At 44.3% G+C, this 23722-nt stretch overlaps 1 protein-coding gene across 1 annotated transcript in view; it reads right to left on the reverse strand.

The window, feature by feature from the left end:
• Window positions 1-23722, reverse strand: part of POLR2B (RNA polymerase II subunit B) — a 177912-nt gene that overhangs the window by 49535 nt on the left and 104655 nt on the right. The window contains exons 10-14 of the mRNA XM_029600967.1: window positions 16312-16498; window positions 15241-15384; window positions 11442-11581; window positions 11217-11328; window positions 10691-10845 (exon numbers count right to left, since the gene is read on the reverse strand). Coding sequence (XP_029456827.1) covers window positions 10691-10845; window positions 11217-11328; window positions 11442-11581; window positions 15241-15384; window positions 16312-16498 — 738 coding nt within the window. The remainder of the gene's footprint in view (window positions 1-10690; window positions 10846-11216; window positions 11329-11441; window positions 11582-15240; window positions 15385-16311; window positions 16499-23722) is intronic.

The following is a 23722-nucleotide window of genomic DNA, read 5'->3' on the forward strand; positions in this document are numbered from 1 at the left end:
TAGGCTCATATACTCAGAAAGGAAAGGACTTTCAAAAATATAAACAGGATGGTTGCACTATTTCAATTCAAAACAAAAAGTGACCTGTAACAGTTTAAAAAAAAAAAAAGAAGCTTGTAACAAACTTGTATGTCTTAACTAAATAAATTGTTGATTTTTGTACTTGGAACATTTTTTTAATTTATATATAGTTTAAATATTGTTTAAAAATAGTTTTCAATACAAAACGTTTCTGCATTAAGATGTAAATTGTTATGCAAAATTATGCAGATTTTCCACAATTGCCACAGAATGTTGAAAAATCTGCTGTAAGAAACCAGGATTATAGTATTCATATCATGACTATGCAAGCTTCCTTCACAGCAAGACAGCCTGAAACGCAGAAGGGCAATTTACACTGCAGTGAAGTGGAAATACAGCCGCCATATTCTAATGTTTTACGTGAGATGGAAGTCAAAGAAAGCAAAATTGCTTACCTTGTAATAGGTGTTATCCCAGGACAGCAGGATGTAGTCCTCACATATGGGTGACTTCAGCAACGGAGCCCTAGGCGGGAAAGTTTACTGTCAAAGTTTCTAGAAACTTTTGACTGGCACTGTGGTGCCCACTGAGCATGCCCAGCTTGCTATGATATTCTCTGCCACAGGTGTCACTCTTCAGTCTCGTATGTAGCCATAAGCTTTAGCAAAAAATAAGATAATAAATTATGAGGCCCAACTCTGCGGGGTAGCGGGTGGGTTCTGTGAGGACTACATCCTGCTGTCCTGGGATAACACCTATTACAAGGTAAGCAATTTTGCTTTATCCCAGGACAAGCAGGATGCTAGTCCTCACATATGGGTGAATAGCAAGCTAGAGGCTGAGTCATTTTGTATTGAGGCAATAGTGGAGTATTGTTGTTGAAATGAGTCAGCCGAAGATCACAGCAGGTTGGTTGTAAAAGGAGTTGGGATTAAACTGGAAACAAGTTCTTTAAGACAGATTGTCTATAGGCTGAATCTTGTCGTCCTTCTTTGTCCAAGCAGTGATGAGCTGCAAAGGTGTGAAGAGAACTCCATGTTGCAGCTTTACAGATGTCAAAGATTGGCACTGAACGATAGTGTGCTACTGAAGTTGACATTGCTCTTACTGAATGTGCCTTTACTCACGAGCCCTTGGAGAGGAAGGCCTGCTTTTTCATAGCAAAATTGTATGCAATCTGCTAGCCAGTTGGATAGAGTATTTATTTATTTATTTATAGTTTTTTATATACCGCCGCTCAAAGATATCACGTCGGTGTACAATGAACAGGAACTTACGCCGGAGCGTTATACATTTAACAGGATTAAATAAGCATTATACATTTAACAAAAGTAAGAATATATATATTTGAACATAAAACAAGTAGAATCTTTTAAAACAGAACTATCATTTAGGATTAACTGAGCTGAGTTAAACAGAGCTGGAAAGTAAAGGGATTTTAGGAAATTAGGTATGAGGTTAGGGACAGGTTAGGAGGAGATGGAGTTATAATTAGGAGTGATAAGAGAGGGGAGAAAGCGCTTCAGGTGCAATTAAGAGCAAAAGTATGGAATGGTATTTACAGTAAGGACATAAAAAAGGGGAAATTAGAGATAGTGTAGAGAAAGGGGGTGTTGGGTAAATAAGGCAGGGCATAAAAAGGGGAAGAAAGACATATATATTTCAGGTATAGGCATGTGTAAATAACCATGTCTTGAGTTTTTGCTTGAAAGTTTTGGGAGATGGCTCAAGGCGCAGTTCAGTGGGCAAGGTATTCCATTAGAATGGGCCAGCAAAGGAAAGCGCTCGTGCTTTGGTGGAGGCATGGTTATATATTTTGGGTGAGGGGGTCTGTAATGTGGCGAGGTATTGATTTCTGGTAGGTTTAATAGAAGTTTGAAATTGCAGTGAATTATTAAACCATTTCATTTCAGGATTGTGGAGGGCTTTATGGATCAGTGTTAATGTCTTGTACTGTATGCGATATTGAATGGGGAGCCAGTGAAGGTCCTTCAAAACTGGCGTAATATGTTCCTTTGAGTTTGTGTTAGTAAGGATACGGGCTGCAGTGTTTTGCAGAATTTGTAAGGGGCGGATGGCATTTTTAGGTAGGCCTAGGAGGAGTGAATTGCAATAATCTGTTTTGGAAAACAACATGGCTTGTAAAACTGTCCGGAAATCAGATGCGTGAAGCAAGGGTTTCAATTTTTTGAGTGTATGTAATTTGAAAAAACATTCTTTAAGGATTGCACTGATAAATTTTTTGAGGGTCATTTGGTCATCAATAATGACTCCTAGGTCTCGGACTTGGTGAGAGAATTGTATGTGCGTTGGTGTTATAGGTAAGGTAGGCGAAGTATGTAATGGAGTGGGAGGAGATATGATCATGAGTTCTGTTTTTGTGGAGTTGAGGGCAAGTTGTAAGGAGGTTAATAGATTGTTGATAGCAGTGAGAGTAGTGTCCCAGATTTCAAGGGCTTTGGATATAGATTCTGTTACTGGAATAAGAATTTGTACATCATCAGCGTACAAAAAGTGTGGAAGTTTAAGGTTGGCGAGGAGATGGCAAAGCGGAAGAAGATAAATGTTAAAAAGGGTAGATGAAAGTGAAGAGCCTTGCGGGACTCCTTGCTTCAGGGGGATTTCTTTTGATAGGTGGTTGCCAATTTTGACTTTATAATTACGATTGGACAGGTAGGAAGTAAACCAGTTATGAGTGGTACCAGTTATTCCAATCTCGTGTAGGCGTTGGAGGAGAATTTGGTGGTTAACGGTATCAAAAGCCGCTGAAATATCCAGGATTACTAGAAGATGTAGTTGATTTCTATCTAGGCTTTTGAGAAGGTAATCGGACAGTGATAAGAGAAGAGTTTCAGTACTATGTAATTTACGAAACCCATATTGTGAGGGAGAGAGGATTTGGTGTTCTTCTAAATAGTCACTGAGTTGACTATGTTTACCCACTGCCTTACCCGGTTTGTTTGGATCATAAGAGACAAAGAGTTGATTGGATTTCCTGTGGACTGCAGTGTGGTTTAGATAGAAAGATAATGCACGCTTACAGTCCAAAGTATGTAAGGCTGTTTCTCCTTGGTGAGAATGAGGCCTTGGGAAGAATGTGGGTAAAACTATAGATTGATTCAAATGAAATTCCGTAACTACTTTGGGAAGGAATTTTGGAGATGTACGGAGAACCACCCTATCATTTAAGAATTTTGTGTAGGGTGGGTATGTTACTAGTGCTTGTAACTCACTAACCCTTCTGGCTGATGTAATGGCTATGAGGAAGATAGTCTTCCATGTGAGAAATTTCAGGTCACAGGAGTCTATGGGTTCGAAAGGAGAACGCATGAGTCTTGTTAAAACCAGATTCAGGTCCCATTCTGTGACTGGTGGCCGAATTGGTGGTTTAAGGTGAGTTAATCCCCTCATAAACCTACTTACAAGAGGTTGAGTGGAGATTGGTGCATCTTTTACCCTGTTATGGTAAGCAGAGATTGCACTGAGATGTACTCTTACAGATGAAGTCTGGAGGCCAGAGTTTGAAAGATGATATAAATAGTCTAGTAGAGAAGTTGTGGGGCAGGAGAAAGGGTCCATGTTCTTTTTCGTGCACCACAAAGCACATCTTTTCCATTTTGAAGAATAGTTCTTTCTTGTGGAAGGTTTACGTGAAGCTATAAGTACTTGAGATATATTGGCTGAAAGATTGAGTGGTTGTAAGATCAAGCTTTCAACATCCATGCTGTTAGAGATAGGGATTGAAGGTTGGGATGACGCAACTGACCCTGATTCTGAGTTATGAGATTGGGATCTACTCCCAGGCGAATTGGATCCCTGACTGAGAGGTCTAACAGTGTGGGGAACCATACTTGTCGAGGCCAATACGGGGCTATGAGTATCATGGAACCCTTGTCCTGTTGTAGTTTCACAAGAGTTTTGGTTATGAGCGGTATTGGAGGATACGCATAGAATAGGCCTGAGTTCCAAGGGTGAGCAAAGGCGTCCTTGGCTGTCTGGTTGTTCTGTTTGTGCAGAGAACAGAACTTGTTCACCTTGTAATTCAGATGTGATGCAAAGAGGTCTATTGTTGGTTGACCCCATGTTTGAAATATCTTGGTCGCTATTGGAGGATTTAGTGACCATTCGTATGGTTGGAATTGACGACTGAGTCGATCCGCCACTACATTTTGAATGCCTGCTAGGTAAGTGGCCCGAAGAAGGATGGAGTGGTTCAGGGCCCAGTCCCAGATTTGTGCAGCTTCTTGACAAAGGAGATACAAGCCCGTGCCTCCTTGTTTGTTGATGTACCACATGGCTACTGTGTTGTCCGTTTGGATGAGAACAGTCTTGTATGAAAGGCAGTCCTTGAATGCATGCAGAGCATAGCGTATAGCTCTAAGCTCCAAGAAATTGATCTGATATGTTGCTTCGAGTTTCGTCCATGTTCCTTGAGTTTGGAGATTGTTTATGTGAGCTCCCCAACCCAAGGTGGATGCATCTGTAGTTAACGTTATCTGTGGGACTGGTTGTTGAAAAGGTAGGCCTTTGCACAAATTTTCCTTGTTTATCCACCAAAGAAGCGAGGAACGTAGTTGGTGGGTTACTTGAATTGAGGAATGCAGTGGTTGAATGGCTTGGATCCATTGTGATTTTAGAGTCCATTGAGTTACTCTCATGGCGAGCCTTGCTAGAGGTGTAACCTGTACTGTAGAGGCCATGTGGCCTAGTAGAGTTAGAAATTGATGAGCTGTTGCTTGATTTGTTGAGTGAATCAAGTTTGCAAACAGGGATAATGTTTCTGCTCGATCCACCGGTAGAAAGGCCTTTGCAAGGCCTGTGTTTAGTTCTGCTGCTATGAAGTGGAGTAGCTGAGAGGGTATGAGATGGGATTTTTGATAATTGATTAGAAACCCCATAGAGTGAAGTAGAGCAATTGTTCGGTTGAGAAAACTTAGTGCTCCCTGGCGAGATTGACTTCTGATGAGCCAGTCATCTAGATATGGGAAAACATGAACACTTTCCTTGTGTAAGTGTGCTGCTATTACTGCCAGGCATTTGGTGAAAACTCTGGGAGCAGATGCCAGTCCGAATGGCAGTACCCTGTATTGAAAATGGTGATGACCCACTTCGAAGCGAAGATATTTTCGATGAGGAGGGAATATTGGTATGTGAGTGTAAGCATCTTGTAAATCCAGAGAACAAAGCCAATCTCCTTTTTGAAGAAGTGGAAGCATGGTGCCTAGAGAAACCATCCTGAACTTTTCTCTTTTTAGAAATTTGTTGAGATTTCTGAGATCTAGGATGGGACATAGGCCTCCAGTTTTCTTTGGAATGAGGAAATATCTGGAGTAGAATCCTCTGCCCTGCTGTGTCCGGGGCACTGGTTGAATGGCCCTGGCTCTCAGAAGGATGGATAATTCTATTTGTAATTGGCTTAGTTGAGAATTTTGTTTTGGGCAGGAAGTTGGTGGAAATTCTGGAGGAATTGAGAGGAAATTTAGTTTGTAACCATGGGCAATGATAGAGAGTACCCATTAGTCTGTTATTGTTTGCCAGTGATTGTAAAAATGTGAAACTCTTCCTCCTACTGGCAGATGTGTTTGAGGATTTAAAAGTATGGCTTGTTCTCTGGTCTGACTCTCCAAATCCCGCCGCTGGATCTGTTTGAGGTGGAGGTTGCGTGCGAGGAGGCCTAGGCTGTCGTGCTTGAGAACGTTGTTGTTGAGGCCTAGTAGATCTGCCCCTGGTTGTTTGTGAGTAGTATCTACGTGGCCTGTAGTAAGAACGCTTTTGTTCCCTGCGGGGCAAGCGTCTTTGTGATTGTGTTGAAGGATCCTGAGGCATTTGTGAGAGCTGACGTAATGTCTCAGTGTGGTCCTTTAGCTGTTGGACTGCTTCCTGGACCTTGTCACCAAATAAATTGTCTCCCAAACATGGCAGATCCACTAGTTTTTCCTGGACCTCAGGCCTGAGATCAGAGGCCTTGAGCCATGCATAACTTCTAGCAGTAATCCCAGCAGCTGCAGTCCTGGAGGCAGTGTCAAAGCTATTGTAAGCTGCTCTGACCTCATGCTTTCCTGCTTCTAGGCCTTTGTTCACTATGGCCTGTGCTGATTCTTGACACTGTGCAGGTAGCGAGTTTACGAATTGCTCCATCTGCTTCTATAAGTCTCTCTGATTCTGTGTCATATACAACTGGTATGCAGAGATTCTTGAATTCAGGATTGCTGCTTGATACACTTTTTTCCCTAAAGTGTCCAGGAAGCGATGGTCTTTTCCTGGGGGAGTTGAAGAGTGAGGACGGACACGTCTTGACTTTTTCTGGGCAGATTCAACTACCACTGAATTGTGTGGTAATTGTGCCTTTTGGAAGCCAGGTGCTGTCTGTTCCAAATAGGTAGAATCCACTCTTTTGTTTACTGCTGGAACTGTGGAAGGGTGCTCCCAGATTCTATGTTGTAGATCTAAAAGTACTTCGTGAATTGGGATAGCCAAAACTTGTTTAGGAGGATCTACAAATTGTAAGACTTCTAGAGTGTGTTGTCTAGTGTCTTGTTCAGTAGCCAATTTAAAGGGTATGGTATCTGCCATGTCTTGTATAAAACTGGAGAATGATAAGTCTTCAGGTGGGGATTTTTTTCTGGGTTCTGGCGGAGAGGGTTCTGACAAAGTCCTCAGATGATGTATTTGTGTCTTGGCTATCCCAGGAGTCCTCATCATCATCCCTGTGAGGAGGTCTAGTGATGGGCTTGGATGGTAAATGTAATCCTGATGGACCTGGTAATGGGTCATCGATGGGAGGTATTGGAAGTGTTTGTTTGTCAGGTTGTTTTGGTAAAGTGTCGATGACATCTTGATACCGTTGTATTAGACGTTGGAAGAAAGCTAGATCTTGAATCTCTGGTTCTTCCTGTGGTGGTTTATCGATGAAACAGTTATTGGAATCGATGTCGACGTCGAAGGTGGTCGTCTCGATGTCAGACCTGACATCGGTGGAGTCATCGGTATCGACGTCGAAGACGTCGATGGCAGGTGTGCGTATATCGATGTGGACGTCATTATTATTTTGGGCGTCGACATCGAGTCTCCTGTAGTACTCAGTGTGAAGGTCGACACCGGCATATTTGCCGGCATCGATGCAGGGAGCATCGGCATTGACGAGCCCGTCGGAATTAGATGTTGCTCTAAGAAAGCCTTGGATACCGCTCGTCTGATAATCTCAGACAATTCCGGCGTCACAACTGATGGTACCAGAGCAGTTGTAAGCGGTGGCGGAGGCCGAGGTGTAGGATCCGGTGCAGAGCCCTGCAGAGGATCAGGAACCGGAGATGGAGGAGTAGGCCCAGGCGCCGGTGTTTCCTCAGTCCGTGGCCGCATTGCCATAGAGGGTTCCTGGGGATCCATTTCCGGCAGCGATGGTCGTCGATGTCGATGCTTATGTTTTAACTTCTGAGGGTCGATGGATTTCGATGATGATGACGGTGACTAAGGATCCCCCGATGGCCCCGGGCGAGGTTTTCTGAGTAATAAGCGCTTAGACGTTCTGGTCGGGGACGACTTCGATGACACCGACGGAGATGGAATAAGTTGGAGCTGGAAAAGATGCTCCATTTTTTCAAGCCGGGTCTTTCTACTTTTCGGAGTCATCTCGGCGCATTGAGGGCAATTATTTACCTCATGTTTTTCCCCGAGGCATAGCACACATTCGAGGTGCGGGTCGGTGATCGACATTTTCCGAGCACATACAGGACATTTTTTAAATTCTGTAGCCATATTTCTAATAGACAGCCGTCGAAAGAAAGGGAATTCTTGAGAAGGAAAAACCTTCGAAAAAAGGGACAATGAGACAGAGGTACTCACCAGCCGGTGGAGAAAAATTTTACCCCTTTTGAATCTGAGACAGAGAATATCTTTTAATCAACTTTTTCAGTCAAGTTTTTGTAGTGTTGAGAGGAATCTCAACGGCTCCTTATCCCGCGGTGCGGACAGCAGCGCGGAAAAACAAAGACTGAAGAGTGACACCTGTGGCAGAGAATATCATAGCATGCTAGGCATGCTCAGTGGGCACCACAGTGCCAGTCAAAAGTTTCTAGAAACTTTGACAGTAAACTTTCCTGCCTAGGGCTCCGTTGCTGACGTCACCCATATGTGAGGACTAGCATCCTGCTTGTCCTGGGATAAACCCTCTATTAGAGACCTTGCATGAATATGACTAGTTTATCCTGACAGAGCACACAAGCGCGATTACTGGTTGAAAGATGAACACATTATCCCTGTTTTGGCTGAGCTGCATTGGCTTCCCATCCAGCAAACAGATCCTAACAGTAGTGCATAAACTGATATCCATGGATGCCGGTCCATGGATCAACTCAATTTTAAACATCAAAAAGGCAGCAATCCATAGAATGCAGGAGTCTAGTAGGCTTATAGAAGTCCCAGACGTAAAATATGCCTATTTTGTGGCTGCGTACCATCTTTGAAATTCATTGACACAGGATATGCAATTAGAGAACTGCTCCAAGCCGTTCAAGTCTTTTAAAAACATTTTTTTAAACAAGCCTTTTATTGAAACTTCTAAACTGTCATGAGCTTTTAACACATTCTTTTATAAGAGCTTTTATTTCATACATTGGATACCAGCTGCTTGTTTTGTTTACGATTCGTTAGATATGCAAATATCTAAATATCTCTCTTGTCCAGTTTTAACTATGTTTAATGTACACCCCTTAGTGCTTTATGTATAAGCGGGTTCTAAATAAATGAAATTAAATGTTTACACAAAAGAAAGTTTAGTGCATCTGGAATATATACAATAATACATATAAACATCAGCAGTTTATAAGCTGGTAGTTTGTAGATGCACGGATAGATTTTATAACATTCCCAAAATATTTATCAGTTAAAAGGTCAATGTTTTTGCTGATAGAATTTAAACCCAGACTGAGAATGCCCAGTATCAAAATGCCCATAAAGAAATCCAATTTGAAGTGAGGAAATAATTTCTTTATATTTAAAGCATATCTGTATAATTCTGAGAAAAACTCTTGAGAAAAATTCTGAGAAAACTACAAGAAATTCCTTTATGGTAGCAGAAATCTGTTTGCCTTTGCAGAAGAAGAATGGATGCCTAGATATGGAATTACAGACTTAATTTGAACTTCGAGTCAGCACACTCATCTAACAAAAATAAACCGTCAAAGCAGATTAACTATTATCTTTGTTCCTGCATTTAAATTGTCCCTCTGTATGCGTTGTATGCACTGGCTGAAACTGTTCTAAATCAGTACCTTAAAGATTTGGGATCCAAGACAAAAAAAAAAAAAAGGGTTGAAGAAAGGAAGTGGAAGTGAATGTAGGGAGTGAATCCACAGCATTACCCAATGAAAGAAACCAGATGAATGCGCCATGAAAGCTGTAGCCTAGCAACTTAGTCTATTCAGAAGAAGCGGTTGCCTATTTTATTCCTGGGGGAATTCTGCACACAAAAATGTAAAATCCTATGCACAAAAATTTAAAATTCTGCAAACTTTATATTTGTCAAAATAATTTAAAATGTAGTGCAGAAAAGTTATTATTCAAAGATGTAGAGTTTAAAAATTTTGAGCAGACGTCCCCTAAAAGTACACTGTAAGAGTGTCCCTTCTGCCTCTTTCCTAATTCCCCTGACCAGACCCCCAACTCCACTCTGTGCTCAACCCCTTCCACTGTCTCCACCCCCTACTCCCAGTTTGACCCCTCTCATATACAACCCCTCCTTCTTTCTTGTACACACACACACACACGCTCCTTCTCTCTGACACACACCTCACATAGGCTCCCTCCCTCTTTCTTGCACCTACATACCACCCTTCTTCTATCCCTCTCACATAAACACACTCCCTCATACAGCCTCCTTCTGTCCCTTGCGTGCACACACACAAACCCTCACACAGGCTCTCATGCACACAAATGCTCCCTCCCTCTCTTGTACACACATTTACCCACCCTCAGAGGCTACCTCTCTCCCTCACACACACAGCCCTGCACACAAGCACATACCCCTCCCTTACACACACATACAGACACACCCAATCCCTCTCACACATACTGGTTACTAATCTCTCACTTACATATTCACTCACTCTTGCAGTGCCATACTTCTTTCACATAGGCTTTTTTTGCATCTCCTATCTTCTTCTGCAGTGAGCAAGATGGGCTCCGCTTGCAGACCTAGACTTCGACAATGAGTGAGATAGGCTCCGCTTGTGGCCCTCTTGGGCCTCCCTTGACATCAGCTGTGAGCAGGATGGGCTCCACTCGCAGCCCGCAGGCCTTTCTCCAATTTCTGCACAGGAGGGGAACTCTGCGCTCCACAGTAGAGCAGAATTCCCCAGGAGTAATATTTACATCAGCCACTGCTAACTGGAAATTAGAGTACAAATTCAGGGGAGTCATAAGAACACAAGATTAGCCAAACTAAGTCAGAGCAATCTTTCTAGCCTAGTATTTGGTACCCACATTTACAGAAATGAACAGAAACAACGCATGTCTAGCATGGTCCATCTCATCATACCCTTCTAGTTTCTACTGTTGCTGTTCTGAGAGGCACTGAATCTAGGGTGAAAATTTCTAACCAAATACAATCCTCTTTTTTTCAAAACATTAATCAGCTTTCAGGGTTTCACATTTCAGGGATTAAAGAAGGTACCTGTAGTTGTTATACTCCCGCTCCTTTAACTGGTCAATATGCCTCTTCTTCAGCAGCAGCTTTTGCTTTTCAACAATCAGCAGAGGCCGACATATACGGCCTGCGTCTGTGTAGATCCGAATCTCTCGCTCCCTGATGTCCCTTATCATAGAAACCTGAAATGAACAGGCACAAACTGAAGACAAGAACAGGACACCCTTTTCAAAAGCATACAGGAAATAAGGTGCAAAAATGCATGAACAGAGAAGCAGTTTCTTTTACAAAAAAAAAAAAAAAATGGATGTACAAATGTGTTTAGAAATCTTTTTAAAATCATGGAGGCAAAAAAAAAAAAGGCTTACATATGTGCCTAGGTACCCCTTAGGTTTTTCAGTAGAATGCAAGATATTGACTTTTTAGAAAAGTCCTGTTTTGTAAGTTATGTATTGGGCGGGGGGGGGGGGCTCTCAGAATGGATATGATCTTGTTGCAGAAGAGAGCTACGCATTCCATGTCAAGAGCTGATTCATGGGCACAGATAAGTCACCTCTGATACAATGATATCCATCTGTCGGCGCAGCTTCCGCAGCGTGTTCATCAGTTGCTCTGGATCCTTGTGAATCCCCACCCAGCATCCATTCACAAAGATTTTGGTTGCGCTATGAAAAACAAAACACACCTCATTAAAATCAGAGTGTTGGGGGGGCTGGAGGATGGAACAGTTATCAAAACAAAGACAGCCTACAAAATAAAAAGCCTCACTGCTACATACTCAGCAATGGCTGCAGGGGAAATTTCTTCCAGATTTTCCATGCTCCATTCTTCTAAAAATTCCAGAATCGGGGATGGCTGAGACCCGACAGAAATGTAAGCCATCAGAGCCAAGTTCTTCACGAGACCTACCGCGTGACCCTGTCCATACACAAAATGACAGTATGTATTTATTAGTGCCTATATTCTTGCTAGCCTTTTAGCTGGCTGTCATTCTGACTCCCTGCTCGCCACCCTCCAAAGTGCTCATGAAAGGCATTAGACTGACATCACTTAACAAGAAATATCTAAAAGTCACAATATAGCACCCACTAATTTGTATTATGAATTTAAATTAGGTACATTTGAGTTTCTTGCCTACCAGGTATAGTCAAGAGCTTCTAACTTGTGCCCAGAAAAGCTGAATTCATCCCAAGTGCTAAACCAATATTTTCCAACCAGTGTGACAGCAGCAGTTACTATCCTTAACAGAAGGCATATTTGGGGGGGGGGGGGGGGGAGGGGGGAACCTTGCATGCAACAACCACCATCCAAGCAACTTGCTGAGCAGACTGGATGGACCTTCGGGTCTTCATCTGCTGTCATTTACCTTGTTATTAAGAAAGGAAGCAAACCTACGGGTGTGATCAAACAGGATAGAGGAAAGAAGAGTATTTCAATGATAGTTCTCTAAGTATTTTATTGTAAAGCTTGTTGCTGCATTATTGTTCCTTTGAAACCGAACGTGCAGCGGTATATAAAAATCTCTAAATAAATAAATAAAATAAGAGAAAAATAGCAGAGGCAAGACACAAGGCAGCTTTAGGAGGGAAAGGAAAATTGGTTCTCACCTGCTAATTTTCGTTCATGTAGTACCACGGATCAGTCCAGACCGTGGGTTGAGCCTCCTGTCCAGCAGATGGAGACAGACCAAAACTGAAAGGATATCCTATATCAGGACAGATCCTACCCTGAATCCCTTCAGTATAAACATTATCAAAGCTGGACAGGAGGCTCAACCCACGGTCTGGACTGATCCGGGTACATACAGGGAAAAAAAAGAGATTGGTCTTATCACTGTCTCACTATGCAAAGAAAATAAAACAGAGGAGATAAAAATGCAGAAAAGAAAGAAAGAAAATCAAACCCAAATAACCAGATACAAGGATGGGGAACTACTTCATTCTTAGAATGTAAAATGTATGCAAGTTTATACAGAAAATACATGCTCACACATTTCAAACTTGTGCAAATTCAGCCCCTTTGTGTCTACACAAATTTATAAAAAGGGGAGCAGCTTTTTGAAGACCCTTGCTGTAGATTTTCCTGACTTGCCACAGTATTTAACCCCAAGCTGAAAATCAGGAGCTCTGATAACACTGTCGTTAGCAATATGAAGGAGTTGAATGAGCAACCTTGCATTAAAGATAATTGCCTGAATGAGTAATCAAATACATTTCAGCATCACGATCCCATCCAACGAAGCCCTCTACTTCCCTGACAACTACATTTCAAGGAAACCGCATCATGGTTCCAGAATTCAAGTGTATTTTATCTATAGCAGAAAAAGATGTAGTGTGAGGAACACGACCGCACTGCAACAGAATAAAAATGCTAAATGTTATCCCATCAAGTATTCAATACTTTGTTTGAAATGACAAAGACAATGTCAACATTTGTCATTTTCAAAACAAAACAATAGAAGAAAAAACTGAATTTTGTGGGGGGGGTTTCTATTGTTTTAGTGCGCACTTTGGAGCCATATTGCGCACATTTTTCGAAACCTAAAACACGAAAAACAAAAATGGGAAAACAAAACCAAAAAATCGATCTTAACATGACATGGCATTTTTTGGCCTGCACACCCCTATTTAATACATTATCTATGGAGATTGCACGAGCACAGCAGTTTAACAGTAGCCTAAAACATGATACCACAGACTGAAAAAAATTCAAATTGTAGCATTGGAGCTAATGAGAAAAGCTTAAACCCTAGAAACACTGAACAATTACAGGCAATGATCATTTTCAAATCATTAAATAACTTCTCCCCTCTTAGTGGTATCCAGGCTTCCCATATGAGCACTCTGTCTACTTACTCAACTCAATGTATTGCTTCCATTCTAATCCTTAAAGCTAAAAGATAAATACAAGAATGACTGCTAATCTCAATAATTTTATGTAAATTGAAAGCTAAGACTTGCTAGAACAAAGAACATAATTTTCCAATTCAGATATTCTGGTAAATAGGTCTTGTTGAAGGTTGCCACCCTCTGCTTGGGGAATATGTTTAGCACAGAGGACGTAAACTGTGCATATATATTTGCATTTTCAAACGTGTACAAGCTCTATTTTGCCCCCCTGCAATTCACACGATCGGCCACCTGCACATTTTATATACATACACTTTGCGGAAACTACTGTAAAGTCTGTGCATACCCTGTAACTAGGCAAGCTACTCAAAACTGACCCCTTATAGTGCTTGTATCTGGGAATTCAGTTACAAATTTCAGAAGGTGAAAACTAGTGTGTCCAGCGCTAGGAATTCTAGAACTGTTCCAGAACTTACTCACAAAGGACAAAATGTACTCACCATATACTCTCAAACTTTCCCTTCCCCCAAAATCCCAAAAGATAAATCTATTTTATTTTGGTCGGGGGAGGGGCAGGGAAGAACACATGGCGAGTGCATGCATGGCATAATTCTGCTCTGTTTCAGTCCTCTCAGGCTCCTCCTCCCCAATCCACCTAGGAGCAGCCCTCTCCCCTCCTCTAGACTCCCCACTGGAGCTCTTTGTCTTCCCCATCCCAGGCCTCTCCTCACAGGGTCTAAAAGACATTCCTGTTAACCTTGTCCTACCTCCCCAGTCCCAGCAACTCAAGGATGCTGCTGCCACCTCACCAGCCCAGGATATGCACTCACCCCACGTGAGCATGCGAGTACATTTTCAAAAGCCTTCACATCTGTCTGAAAGCAGCCAGTGAAAATAACCAGACCTACATTTTAAAGAGAAACAAAGTACCTGGGTGCCAAATACTCCTACCTACGGTTTTGGAGGTTTCTATGCATTTTTTAGGAAGTAAAATATTTTCAAAATGAAGATCAAATGAAGGTTTATTTGTACCACGGTGATTAAAGTTCTGAAACAAAGTGTGCGAAAGACTTTGTGAGCTCTGAAGGGAGAGGATTCAGCTGCACATATACACCAATCTTACTATTCAAGGGGACAGAGCAAATCTCTCCAATATGACAGAAACCAGTTAATTATCTTTTGAACAGCAGTTTCTCTGGATGGATTTTGTGGAATGGATAGCTAGCAAAGAAAAAAATATATATATATATTGGGGTTTTGTTTGATCTACTTTTGGGTTTGGTTTGGACAAGTTCCTGGAGGACAAGCCCATAAACGATTAACCAGACAGACTTGGGGAAAGCTGCTATTTATTCCTAGGCATTAGCAGCATGGCATCTATCTACTGCTTGGGATCCTGCCAGGTACTTGTGACTAGTGTTGGAAACAGGATACTGGACTTGATGGACTCTGTGTCTGCCCCAGTATGGCAAGTTCTTATGAGGTTTGAGAATGCAAAGAGAACCCTAGAATGGCTAAAAATAGAAGCATCTCCCTCTGTCTGAATCACCAGGTAAGAATTTTGTGAACTTCAATAGGTATATTTTAAAGAGGTGAAGAGGTAAAGCTACTGCAGCCTTTGGAGGTAAAGGATTTGGTTAGAAGGAAAAACTCTTCCTATGAGTATCCCTCATTCATAGTGAGGGCAAGTTAGGAAGCACGTGCATATATTCACCAATTCTTCCTTACCTCTGGAGTCTCAGCAGGACAGATCATCCCCCAAAGGGTATTGTGCAGCTGCCGGGGTTTTGCCAGTTTACCATCTCTACCGATAGGAGAATTCAACCGCCGTAAATGAGATAACGTAGATGCAAACGTTAGCCGGTTCAACACCTGCAATCACAAGATCAGGCTATAGATGCTGCACAAGATCAAGCTATAGATATCACACAAACAACTGTGTAGGGTTCCTGCACACCTATTTTTTTTTTTCACTCTTAAAAACTAGCTAGATCCACTGTAGGTCAGACCTTTAGAAAAACAGATATTCTGCATCTGAACAAACTGAAATGCTGTTTAGAATTCACCTGGGCTTCTCTCAGCAACATCTATGGCATACTGAAAAATATTTTATGTTACCATAGAAAACGAATATATTTTTGAAATCTGAAAAAGGAGTTTCCTCCTTTGAAACCAACCAGAGCCAGAGAGTGAGTGAAGCTGAGACGCAACAACCTGGCTGGTTCTCTCAATATTGAATTCACATTGCTGGACATCACAAACGCTAGATCAAGGGTTATGACTCAGAACACCTTTCATAGCATGTTGCAAGTGCATACCCAGGGCAAGCTGGTATGTGCATCAGTTTAGCATCCTGGACTTCCCTCCTGGAAAATGGAAGCATTACAGTGCGGCAGCCTTAATATCCCATGGAAGAAGAGAGAGTAGACCCAAAAAACTAACTGAGGCCTGGTACTATATAGTGCTGCAGCTATGCTATTTACCTATGCTATTTACCATCAAGCACCAAGAAGTATTCACTCAGTTGGCAGATACATACCCCCCACCCACCCCGCATGCATTTCTGGTACTGTATCCACACGCATAGGCTAAATATGTGCCTCACATCTTTCAGGCCTCACAACAAACACTTCAAATGGTGACACACCTGAAGCAGCCTCTATTGACCCACTGCCCTTAACCTGGACTGCACGACTAGATATGGCTCTGTAATTTAAACCGTTTTAAATAACACCTGTCCAAGTCTTCTGTATAGGTCTTTGCCCATCTGACAGGGTTCCCATAACTGCTGGATCTCACCTGAGATACTCCAGCTCGGGCCTGGTGTGCTTTCTTCTGGTCACCCCAGTTTCCAGTAGCCAGTGAATACTTCAACCCATCCGATATAATCCTGGTTTTAATAGCCAGCTCCAAGTTAAAATCTTTCCCTCTGTCAATGAATTTTTGTGCATATATTCTCACTTCTTTTAGCAAGTTCTTAAACATTCTGAAAAAAAGATTGTGTATTAATGAATAAATATGAATTATTGCAGAGCACAATACACCTTCTATTCATATATCCAGAGGAATATCTAAAATATACAAAATGCTAGTGCCAGGGAATGAGTAAGTATTAGTTAAGTTAAACACACAAATAGGTAACTGGCCCAGTGGCAGTGTTGTGTAGGACCCGAGTTAGATTCTTGGCTCAGGTTCTCCACTCCCCAGGCCTGATGGGAATGCTGTGGAGGCAGCATTCATGGCCCCTGTAAGGAGGCAGTCCCAGTGAGGTAATCAGATATAAGACTCATGACTGTAGGTTCTGGAAGGAGCCCTAACACAGCCCCTGGTTGACAAATGTCCCTGCAAACTGGGTTAAGTGAATTGGGAGGGGATATAAGATAGGGGAAAAAGATCTGAGTAGTTGCACATGAAGACCCATGCTGCCATACCCAGCCCTGAATCTGACTGATCTGGAAGTACAAAGGAGCAGGAGGAAACTGCTGGCCTTCTCCCTCCACCTCTAAAAAAATATATTAACATAGATGGGAGCAAGATATTGGCAAAATACTGGAAATGAGTGTCTGATACAGCATTAACAAACAAAGAAACAGTTTCTACTATCAGATATTGAATGATTTCTTATAAATTGTATTAAAGTATATTACACATCTGAAAAACTGTATAAAGAGAAACAATTATACACCAGAGGTAAAACTGAATGAGGAACCTTTATACGTATGATATGGAAATGTTCCAAATACCCTAGCAGGCTATTATGAATAAATTGTCATCACCAATGCTTAAGCCAACATTGCCAGGGGCAATTGAAATGTTGTATTCTACATAAAGCTATATACCGCACATATCACACAGCAAATGCATACTGTAATGAGGAATGAAGGCACAACATTTGGAGTCAGATTCTCACTTAAAGACTGAATTTAAAGTCTGGAATGACTGATGATACCTATGAGAGTTTCAGGAGCATGGTCCTCTGCTGTCTTAATCCAATAGGGTAAATTGGATGGAGGGTAAGAAAACACAACCTCGATGCAAGCTAAAAAGGAAAATTGGTACTTACCTAATTTTCATTCCTGTAGTACCACGGATCAGTCCAGACTCCTGGGTTTTGCCTCCCCTCCAGCAGATGGAGACAGAAGTTTTAACGGACTCTGTCCTATACCCCTGAGGTGCCACCTAGAGTCTGTTAGTATTACTCTGTACCCAAGCAGAAAGATTAAAGCATAACTTCCACATAAACAACCTCCCCCCGAAGAGCAGAGGGAATGAAAAACTTGCAACTCAATGAACGAAACTATGCCCATACTCTTTCTCTGAAAAGGGGGGCATTCGATAAACTTGCAGAAATATGACTAATTACCAGCCGAGCAGACTCTCCGTTTTCCCATGGGCGGGACTCTGGACTGATCTGTGGTACTACAGGAACGAAAATTAGCAGGTAAGAACCAATTTTCCTTTCCCTGTACGTACCTGGATCAGTCCAGACTCCTGGGATGTACCAAAGCTTCCCTAACCAGGGTGGGACTGAGAGAGTCCCGTTCAGAGTACACTGGCCCTGAAGGAACCGGGCTCAGGGGCCTGGACATCTAGACGAAAATGCCTGGCAAAAGTGTGTGTAGATTTCCAGGTAGCCGCCCTACAAATTTCCTGCGGCGACATCTGTTGACATTCCGCCCAGGAGGCTGCTTGCAATCAAGTAGAATGAGCTTTAAGACCAACCGGAATCGGATGGCCCTGAACAAGGTAAGCCGAAACAATAGCTTCCTTTAGGCAGCATGCGATAGTGGCCCTTGAAGCTTTATGACCCCTCCTGGGTCCACTCCACAGAACGAACAGATGGTCCCGAAGGACGGAAACTGTTCGTGACCTCCAAGTAACGCAACACCCTCTTTATGTCCAACTTCCTTAAATCCCTAGACTCTGGAGTAGAAGAATCCAGACCCGCGAAAGAAGGGAGCTCCACTGACTGATTCAAATGAAAGGACACCACTTTCAGGAGAAAGTAGGGAACTGTTCTTAAGGAGACACCTGCTTCAGAAATCCGTAAGAAGGGCTCCCTGCAAGATAAGGCCTGAAGCTCGGAAACACGCCATGCTGAGGAAATAGCCACAAGAAAAACCTTCATTGTCAGATTCTTCAGGATCGCTTGTTTCAATGGCTCAAAAGGAGCATTACAAAGGGGGCGGAGAACCAGATTGAGCTTCCACGAAGGACAGGGGTTCCGGACAGGAGGACACAAATGCTTAGCCCCTCTCAGAAAATGAGCCACATCCAAATGAGACGCTAGCGCAGTCCCATGCATCTTTTCACAAAAATAACCAAGGGCTGCCACCTGAACTCGTAGGGAATTAAACACCAGCCCCTTGGCTAATCCAGCCTGTAAAAAATCCGGAACATCTGGAATAGAAGCCCTGGACAGCTGCACTTCGTGGTCTAGACACCAGGATTCAAACACTCCCCAAAACTCTAACGTATGCCATGGAGGTAGAAGTTTTATGGGAATGTAAGAGCATGGCAATAACCGCATTCGAGTAACCCTTACTCCTTAATCTAGCCATGCCGCTAGACAAAAGTGATCTACCTCTCCAAAACAAATGGGGCCTTGCTGCAGGAGATTCGGAGACAGCCGAAATCTCAGCGGACTGTCCACTGCTAGATTCAGAAGGTCGGCAAACCACTGACGCCTCGGCCACTCGGGAGCCACAAGTATCACCTTGACTGGATGAGCTTCAATGCGGCGCAGAATGTTTCTGACCAATGGCCATGGCGGAAAGGCGTACAACAGAACGTCCTTTGGCCAGGGAAGGACTAGAGCATTTGCTCCTGGTTCCCATCGCCAACTGAAAAAAATCGAGGAGCCTTGGCATTGCGGCACGTCATAATGAAATCCATGGACGGCATGGTCCAGCGTATGCACAGAAGACGAAAGGCCTCTTCAGAGAGTTTCCACTCCCCCGGGTCCAACTGGTGGCGGCTGAGAAAATTGGCTTGCACATGGTCCACCAATGTGAGAGGCCGCAATCTTGTAGAGATGTTGCTCTGCCCAGTTGATTAAAAGCTGAGCTTCTGCTGCCACCGAACGACTCCTGGTTCCCCCCGATGTTTGATGTAAGCCACTGTCGTTGCCTTGTCGAAGAGTACCCTCACTGATTATCCCTCTACTAAAGGAAGGAGGGCCTGCAGCGCCAACCGAACCGCTTTGGTTTCCAACCGATTGATCGACTAGGAGGATTCCATTCTTGTCCATTGGTCTTGCACTGCCGTTCCTTGACAAACCACTCCCCAACCGGAGAGGCTGGCATCGGTGGTTACCACTATCCAGGAGGGAATTTCCAAATCCACCCCCGCCATAAACTGTCTGGACACAGCCACCAAAGAAGACTGGACAGTGCCGAATCCGTCAGTGGGAGGAGAAGATGAAACTGTTCGGAGAATGGATTCCACCAAAAGAACAAGGCTGACTGAAGAGGACGCATACGCGCAAAGGCCTAAGGCACCAGTTCGAGAGTGGAAGCCATCGAACCAAGGACCAGCAAATAATTCCAGACCCTGGGGCGAGGCATGGATTGCAAGGACTCCACCTGAGTGAGAAGCTTGGACAATCTTTCCTCTGTAAGAAAAACCTTTCCCAAGATCGTGTCGAACTGAGCACACAAAAACTCCAAGGACTGGGCGGGAACCAGGTGACTCTTGTCGGAGCTCAACATCTGTAGCACCCTCTGCACCGCTGTTCTGCAAAGGTCTTCTGACCTCGCTCAAATCAGCCAATTGTCCAGGTAAAGGTGTACCAGAATCCCCTCCTTTTGCAGGGCCACTGCCACAACCACCATCACCTTGGTGAAGACTCTGGGCGCCGTTGCCAGACCGAATGGTAGAGCGCAAAATTGAAAATGATGCCCCAGGATTGCAAACTGCAAATATTTCTGATGATCTGGGCGTATAGGAATGTGCAAATAAGCTTGTCAGATCCAGAGTCGCAAGAAATTCTCCTTTGTGTACAGACGCTATCACCGAGCGAAGAGTTTCCATCCGAAAACGAGACACCTTTAGAGTCCGATTGATTCTCTTTAAGTCTAGGATGGGACAGAAAGTGCCCTCCTTCTTGGGCACCACGAAGTAGATGGAGTAGCACTCTCGCCTGAGCTCTCCTGCAGGTACCGGAACTATGGCGCCTAGGTCCTGTAACCGCCGCAGAGTGTCTTGTACCGCCCGGCGTTTTTGGTAGTACCGTATGGGGAAACCATGTGGATCGGCCGAGCAAAATCTAACACGTAACCGTGTTCTACTATACTGAGGACCCAATGATCTGTGGTTAAGTTGGTCCACTCTTCTAGAAAAATGGATAACCACCCCCCTATTCTTGGGACAGAAGAGTGGACCGGTCTCGCTTCATTGCACTGACTTGGTACCCCCATGAGATTGTGGGGCTCCATCTCTGGCAGGCCGGCGCCCTCGAAAGGACTGATTCCAAGAAGACTGGCAGCTGGGACCCTGTCAAAAGGATAAACCGGCGTACCGTGAAGAGCGAAACCGGTGATTTCCCCAAAATCTCGCCCGTTGAGGAAAGGATCCTCTCGTCCTGGATCTATCCTCCGGCAACCTATGGACTTTATTCTCCCCGAGATTTTATCATGTCCTCCAATTGTTGCCCGATAAGCAGCTTACCCTTGAAGGATAAGGAACCCAGTTGAGCCTTAGACGAAACATCCGCAGCCCAGTGTCTAAGTCAGAGATGCCTGCAGGCGGACACGGCTGAGACCATAATCCAGCCAGAAGTCCATAACAGATCATAAAGCGCATCAGCACTGTAAGCTACCGCTGCCTCCAGGTGCCCCGCTTGCACCGTCTCACTCGCATAAAGGGATGCTGCTGCTTGCAAATCCTGCACCCAGCAAAGACTGGCTCGTAGCACGAAACTGCTGCACATAGTGGCCCGGACCCCTAGGGCCGAAAAAATCTTTAACTTGCAATTCCAATTTGCGATCCTGCAAATCCTTCAGGGCAGTGGCTCCTGTTACCGGGATGGTGGTTTTCTTGGTCACTGCCGAGACTGCAGCGTCCACCTTAGGGACCTTAAGGAGGTCCAGCGCTTCCTCTGGATGTGGGTATAACTTGTCCATAGCCCGACTTACCTTTAAACAAAGGTCCAGAGTGTCCCACTCCTTAAACAAAAGATCCGAAACTGACTTATGAAACGAAAGGATCGAGCTGGACCCCTGAGCCCCACCATCAATGGATCCATAGCCCCAAACCGTGAGTCCTTCGGAGGAACCTCAATGCCCAGCTCCTCCAGAATGGCCGGGATAAGTGAACCTAGTTCATCCCTTCTGAACAGGCGGACCACTTTGGGATCATCGCCCTCCACTACAGGAACGCCCACTGGCTTGGCTGGCTGGAGCTGGTAATCCTGATCCGCATCTGGTCCCTCACCAGGGGCTTGCAGAAGAGACTCCCCTCCATCCGCACCATCCGTATCTGAATTGTCCACTGGACTGGAAAAGGACCGGAGAGGGCGTTTGGCCTTGGGGGCTTCTATGCCACTGTGTGACTTGGTACACTTGTGGCGTGATGAGGCTCCTGTCCCAGCCCTCAGCGCCGCCAGGACCTCACGGGGTACCCTAGTACCCTGGCTCTTTGCTGCTTTCCCTGCTTTGAAGGCTTTATGCAGCAACAAAACAAAATTGGAGGAGAACGAGGAGGATGACTCATCCGATTCTTTCCACTGTTCCTCCTCTGAGGAAGAGATCTGAGCTGCCTGCAAGTCGCCCCCCCCCCCCCCCAGGGGCAGCAGGACATGGCAAAAGAGGTGGCGGGGAGCTCCCCTCCCGCAGGGCAGCCTTCTCCTGCTCCTTCAACGTTCGCAGTAAGGCTTCAGTAATTGCACTGAGGAGAAAAGGGTCCTGAGGCTGCCGCAGCAATTCTGCCCTCACAGGGTCCCAGGGTGCTCTAGAGCTGCTGCGATGCGATTTCGCCGGAATCAGCTTCCTTGAAGAGCCTTCCCTTCCCGACAAGCAACTGGTACAAACTCCAGCCCGCAGGCCACACCATGAGGCATGATCCCCGAGCTAAATTAGGATCGGGGCCTGAAAAAAGAACCAGCGCGACCAAGACAAACTCCTGGGAGAATGGCAAAAACGGCGTCGGAAGGAGGGTCGAAAGAGACCTCTAGGCCGGCTGAGAAAGGAAAATTAGTTCTTACCTGTTAATTTTTGTTCCTGTAGTACCACGGATCAGTACAGACAGTGGGTTGAGCCTCCTTTCCAGCAGGTGGAGACAGACTAAAACTGAAAGGATATCCTATATGATGACAGAGCCTATCCTGTAACCCTTCAGTATAACCACTGCCAAAGCAGAAAACAACAAAACCAGAATAGGATCAAGCAAGTAACCATAAAGCTCAATGGAGCAACTGTAGAACAATGTAAGAAACATGGTATGACTAACCGCTCTTGCATATACTTGGTACTTGAACAACCAAGGCTTCCAGTGTAATTGCTCAGTATTCTTGCAAAGAATGAAGTATCAAAATCTGTGAATCTGCAAGAACAAGCTTCAAGAGGACAGAAAAGAAAGACAAACAGGGAAGGGCGTCTGGACTGATCCGTGGTACTACAGGAATGAAAATTAACAGGTAAGAACTAATTTTCCTTTCCCCGTACGTACCCGGATCAGTCCAGACAGTGGGATGTACCAAAGCTTCCCTATCCTGGGTGGGACCGAGACAGTCCCGCTCGAAGCACTTGCTGCCCAAAGAGTCAAAAACGGAAGCCTGTACATCCAGAAGGTAGTATCGAGCAAAAGTATGAGGGGAAGTCCATATAGCGCCCTGCAAAATTTGTGCTTGGAGACCGATTGACTCTCCGCCCACGAAGTAGCTTGAGAACGTAACAAATGAGCCTTTAGGCCCTCCGGGACTGCCCGACCTTGGTAAAGAGAGGCCGAGAAAATGGCCTCCTTCAACCACCACGCAATAGTGGTCTTAGAAGCCGGGTTGCCCTGATTGGGAGCACTCCAACGAACAAAGAGATGGTCCGAGACCCAAAAGTCATCGGTGACTTAGAGATACCTGAGTAGAACGCGTTTGGCATCCAGTTTGCGAAGATTGCCACCGGCGGTACCTGCAATCTCCTCTGGAGAGAACGCTGGGAGGTCTACAGACTGACACAGAAGGTGGAGACAAACCGTCGGCAAGGAAGAAGGCACAGTC

The sequence above is a fragment of the Rhinatrema bivittatum genome, chromosome 1, assembly GCF_901001135.1.
Source record: "Rhinatrema bivittatum chromosome 1, aRhiBiv1.1, whole genome shotgun sequence".
Taxonomy (NCBI): Eukaryota; Metazoa; Chordata; class Amphibia; order Gymnophiona; family Rhinatrematidae; genus Rhinatrema; species Rhinatrema bivittatum.